General features: G+C 42.7%; 1 protein-coding gene across 1 annotated transcript; it reads left to right on the top strand.

Moving 5' to 3' along the window:
- Positions 1-574: 574 nt before the first annotated feature.
- On the top strand, positions 575-1,108 carry LOC146002938 (uncharacterized). Its single transcript, XM_083141095.1, has one exon. It carries the CDS (start codon positions 575-577, stop codon positions 1,106-1,108), a length of 534 nt encoding a protein of 177 aa, XP_082997221.1.
- The last annotated feature ends 5,115 nt before the right edge of the window (positions 1,109-6,223 follow it).

Consider the following 6,223-nt stretch of genomic DNA (forward strand, 5'->3'; position numbering starts at 1 on the left):
GCATGCTGGTCCACAGCTTCTCATATCATCACTTCGTGAGAAATACTGGATACCTCGCATACGTCAAGTGGTCAAGCAGATCATTCACCAATGCAACGTGTGTTTTCGTTTGAAGGCTTCAGCTGCTCAACAACTGATGGAGCAGTTACCCCCCAGTAGAGTGAGAGCCAGCAAGGCATTCCATCACGCAGGCGTTGATTACGCAGGGCCATACCACATCAAGACCGGAGCCGCAAGAAGCAGATCCACAAGAAAATGCTACATTGCAGTTTTCACTTGTCTTGCCACAAGGGCAATTCATCTAGAGATTGTCTCAGACTTGACATCACAAGCCTTCATCACAGCTCTACTACGCTTCACCGCGAGAAGAGGAAAGTGTGCAAGTATTTTTAGCGACAATACTACTACGTTCCATGGTGCTAAAGATGAATTGCACTAATTACGTAAACTCTTTCAATAACAAGAGTTCAACAAGGACGTCAACAGATTTGCAGCAGAAGAGAATTTCCAATGAAAGTATTCTCCACCACGCAGACCATCATTTGGCGGGATTTTTGAAAGTGCAGTGAAGCGTATGAAATACCATGTTCGCAGAGTAGAAGGAAACGCCGTGCTAACATACGAAGAACTAGTAACTCTGCTATGCCAAATAGAGGCCTGCATCAACTCCCGTCCTCTTTCCACACTCCCTGATTCTCATGATGAATTCAGCTACATTACCCCTGGTCATTTTATTATTGGAGGTCCTCTAACCTCATTTCCTGAACCAAACATTACAGATCTGGCTGCCAACAGATTATCCGGATGGCAGCACATACATGAGTTGCAGCAGCGAGTGTGGAGGAAGTGGTCTCAGGACTACCTACATAGTCTGCAGCAGCGGCAGAAATGGACAGCCGTTCAGTCGAATTTGAAGCCTGGCACACCAGTGCTATTGAAGGAGGACAATCTTCCACCACTCTCGTGGAGAGTCGGCGTCATCCAAGAAGTGTTTCCGGGAAGGGATAACCTAGTGCGCGTAGTCACCGTTCGTACTAGAGACGGAGTCTACAAGAGAGCATTAAGCAAAATTGTGCCTTTATCACATTGGGAAGTAGACGCTCCATGAGCTAAAACATTCACAATATATCCCCTAGTGTTAGGTTGGATGTGACCATTCCAACTGGGGGGAAGGGGAGTATGTTGGAGATTTATCTATGAAGTAACCACGTTTATTCTTTCTTTATATATTTTATATTGCATATAGCTTCAATTGTTTATTTATGTATATCAAATGCCTTAAGTAACCTGCACTCCCATAGGCTAATTCATTCTGAGCGCGGTGTCTAGTTTCCGCCATCTTAGTACGGCAGTTATTTCCAGCCAGTGTGCGTAGCGAAGCCACTTGGGACACAACCAGAAACCGTCGCGAACAATTATGGATACCGTAAGCCTAACGTTGCTACGTTTCATTAGTGGCGCGTTGTTGTAACACCAGCTGCAAATTCGTGTAAACAGTTTTCCCTAGACAGGAGTGCATGGGAAGTGTAATCAAGTGTTATGTTTATATACCTTATAATACATAGTTATAGTTGTGTGTGCCCGTGTTTTCTTTACAACTCCCAAGATGATCGCGATTAACTTTGCCCTGTAGCTACACAATCCATACCAGAGATATGTAAGTGGTGACCTACGATTTCACTTACTTTTAGATTCTACCGGTTCGGATCATCATTCGTTTCTGGTCCTTCACAGCTGGACAGGTTCTACACTCAGTTTTGGTCCTTTACGGTCCGGAACGCAATCAATATCCTTTCAGGGTATTCTATAGATGTCCTCTGATGAACGTATGGATATCCAGGGGACGTTGTATAGATGTCTACTGGACATTCCGGGACATCTTATGGATATCCAGAATATCGCTAGAATATCCGGAAGATATCCATTAAATGTGTCCTTGATATTTGTGTGTTGTATGGGATAGGATATGTGTCAAGGATATCGTGCAGTCTGCGTGGACGAAGTTCCTTGCGTCGGGCGACACTTCTAGGAAAACGTACCTTAACTTGATCCACAATATATTTGGAAACCGTTGGTTTGCCGGCACTTTTCCCATGCTAACACTTCCTGTATCCCTAACTTGCTGACACCTATGTTTCATGGAGTCCATACAAAGAGGATTACGCTTTCACTCTAAGCCAAAACATCTTTAAGCTATTATTGCAGATTTGGTTTCATTAAACCAAAGAACGCACATTTTTTCACTTGCATGGTAGCCATCTTGGTACTGATGCTCCTCAACTTGTCACCACGGCGCCACGTACGTTCAGTCACTTGGATGTTGCAACTCAAAATAAGGCTGCTTCAATAGTGTGTTGATTCTTAATACATTCATCAAATGCGCTCAATAAGATATAACCGCACTGTACATCTGCAAATTGTCCAGAGTACTGTCGCTGGGATTATCCATCATATCAGTTATTCACGTGATATTTGGTTGTACCATTTTGGTGATTTACTACACCTTACTACGCGTTTCGATCATATTCTGCAACACTTGCATATTTGTGGAAGGCGTCATACACTGTCAGTGCGTCCATTTCTATTGATGTTTCGCAAAGACCGCCATAAAGCACGGATAGTGGTTCCTCATGTGTCATTAATCCTTTTCCCGGAAGTGGTTTCTTCATTTTTGCGAAGAGATGACATCTCACGGATCCATATCGGGTGAATACGGAGACCTATTGCCAGTTACGCAGGAAATCCTTCACAACGTTAGTAGTGTGAGGTCTTCCATTGTCATGCAAGAGGATTTGAGTCCTTTGACATAAAATGCAGTCGTTTACTCCTGAGTACGGAACGAAGGTGGCTTTCCAAGAAATTGCAGTAGTAGACGGCATCGACTGTCTGACTGTGAGGTACAGGATAGTTCAGTGTAAACCCATGTTTGCTTAGGCCACATAAAATATCAGCCTCACAGTATCATCTTGTGAAAGGCACATTTTGTTTGGACGACGAGATCACTGATGTTTTAATTCATTTCATTCCTGCTTCAAACGTGGTTGGTTCGAGCGAGCCAAGGTTTCGGTCCCAGTGACGATCTTTTCAATAAGATTTTCACATTTACTCTGGTAGCTTTTCAGCAAGTCCTTTGCAAGTTTATAGTGATGTTATTTTTGTACCATGGTGATTTGCTGCAATTTTGCAGAACCGAAGAATGATTGTAGAATAACTCGGTATTGTGGCATAGTGCCTTTGTGCCTAAGTCACGCGCAGTCCATCAGCGATTCACCCCAAGAAGGGAAGTAAGATTCTGAATTTTGTTGTGCGAACGGACACGATTCTGAACGAATTCCCTGCTTGCACGATATACGCTCATCCACCGCTCAACTTTACGATATGGCAACGCTGCATCACCACATGCCTCATGCATTCCATGACAACAGTCTTGTGTACTCTGGCCACGTGCCACTCAAATTGTGATCCACTCACGTTGTTTTTGTCTTGTGAAAAGTATTGTTGTAATCTTTCACTCTCGTGATCTACTTCACGGCAGTGCATACAGCCGTTACCAATAGCCACATCTGCTCATCTAACCTTCCTGTATCAGCTAAGGCAACACCGTGGCTCCCAGTCTCTCACATGACAGCAGTATTGCTACTACGTTTTAGCCAGCCCTTGTATATAAACATACTAGCTGATTACCTGGCGTTTCCCGGGCATTTATTTACCCCAATCTTGTATTAGACAGGAAAATAATGAATTCTAACTATAGTGTATAGTGTAACGAATTTTAAATGTGATCGTGAATGTCACTAATTAGCTTAGCGACTCCGAAAACTATGGATTCGACACTAATGTAGGTCATTTGTGGCATTTTATTTTTCACCCCTCCTCATCACCCATGCCGATAAGTGATGAACTTGGAATTGAACCGCATTGGGAGTGTCACGAAAACTATGGATTCCATTTACAACACAGCCTGAATGTTAGACAACCCGAGAAGCACTATCGTTGTGAGGATTGCATATAGCCACGGATGTCTCTCTGTGCGGAATTTAATATCGGTGGTTCTCGATCCATTTTTATATATACAGGGTGTCGCAAAACTCTTTCAACAACGCTTGGGTGCTGGTAGATATCATAAAAACAAGTAACTTTTCCCTATAAAGTTTACCTCGAAAGCGCTTAGTTTCTGCGCTATAAGCGCTTAAAATCTATCCTGTACGTATGCAACCCAACACAGCAAACGCTTGCTCTGACATAACTACCAGGGGCCCGTGGCAGGGTTGCCACTAGCGTTCCTCGTTAAGAGAGACGACTTGAAAACAACAACCTGGGATTCTTGCCTGAGCAAAATCGAAAACATTAATGATACTTGCGATGTTGTAAGAAGCATTGAGAGTATTTATACACTGACCAAGACAAATAATGGGCAGACTGAAATTCAAGATTACGTACTCATTCTAAAATATCTCCATAATTGATCGATTGATTTGGTTTATTTTAATTTGCTTTTCTGCCAACTTTGGCTAATCGCGAAGATGAGGATGATAGCTATGATGAAATAACAAATGACACCATTGTCTAGGTCAGGATTTAAACCCGAGACACCTGGCGACTTAGCGATCTCTGCTAACAACATCACCACGGAGTGTTTCGTGTATCATGCAATATCAACAATTGCAAGGGGCACGTAAGATACGGGAAATCCACGAACGAACAAATGTAAATAAAGCGCAAATGTGCAATACGAGTGCCCTTTACAAGTTCAGCGCTTGACATAAGTATGCATTTCTTGGCTTTGGTTCTTAATAAGCACTCGGTTTAATGTGTGAATTTTGTTCATGTCTAAACGACGTTTTTCATTAAATTGAAAGTCGGCGTCTGTGTTGGAGTGGTTAGAACATCGCGCTACGATGCCAGGAGTCTTGGATTCGAATCCCGGCTTGGGTATGAATCAGGCGTGGTTGGCCCTATAGCGCACAGGATCAGTGAACCCTCACTTATACGGCATTTACCTTGAGAATGGACAATAAACAATGTCTTTACCTTTTCACAATTTTTCGCTAAAATTTCTACACAAGAAGTCATGTATTTGTGTCCGTAACACGGCAAATTCTTTTGCTGAGAAAGAGAAACATCGAGTCAGCCGCCCTCATGCAGACCCTCAGCTGAACCCCCACAGGAGAGCTTTTGCCTTAGTAAAGGTTCGGGCGGCAGGCAGAAGCTCGGGGTAGCTATATGAGCAAAATACATGGAAGAGGATACTGAGGAACCTCGATCTCCACCCAACGGTCATGCGCAGTTCGTGCTCTCTCAGAAGCCACAGCAGAAGCCAGAAGGCACCGTCCTCGCTGCAAGCGAGACCCAGCTGGTTCCTCCCTTCCAGTGTTGCCCTGTGAGGATCAAGTTTGAAGCGCATTCGTTACATATTCAATCTTCTCTGTTGAATAATTTTTGTGCCGAACTTCTTGGCATAAATGTAAAATTGGGCAGAGAATGATGAGTAGAAATGAATGAAAGCTGGAAATAGACGCGATGAATTAAAATAAAAGAAATACATTACTAAAATAATTCGAACATGTATTCAGATTTTTTCCTTAAAGATGGAAACACTTCGGATATGTGAAAGTAAAAGAATACCGCGATCTTAGACAAGAAAGGAAGACGTGACAAACCCTGTCGGTGTCAATATTTCAAGTTTGTACGTTTCCGAAGTGCTTTCATAGTTGTTGCAAAGTATTGATGCTCCGAAGCATGATACTCCGAAGGATGGACTATGTTACGTCAATTGATGCAGTGTAGATGTTGCCGTCTGCGCAGGTAAGAAATGACCGCTAAAATGCATACAATTAACGGAAACAAATTGTCTCGTCTGTTGAAAGAAAATTAGAGATAAAGTGGTGCTGGTCGAGCAACTCCAAATTTGAAAAAAAGAAAATAAAAGCTGTAGCGTTTCAATGATAGGGTCACAGGTATCTGGTACGCACATGCCATTGGTTGCCATTTCCCTTTAATAATTGTAGAAACATCATTGTGAATATTCGTTTTATAATTGCAGGCATGGACTTCCGAAGGGAAAAAGGGGTCACACCCGTCTGGAAAATTAATGTCAACGTAAAACTATTTATTATCCACATTGTAATGATGCGATCATTACTGGATCCTTTTATTTATGTTATAAATTGTGTATGGCTATGTATTCCTGTACTTTTGGGTTCTTGGCCGTTGGGGAGCGGTA

This window comes from Lepisma saccharinum, chromosome 19, assembly GCF_977018435.1.
Source record: "Lepisma saccharinum chromosome 19, izLepSacc3.1, whole genome shotgun sequence".
Classification (NCBI taxonomy): domain Eukaryota; kingdom Metazoa; phylum Arthropoda; class Insecta; order Zygentoma; family Lepismatidae; genus Lepisma; species Lepisma saccharinum.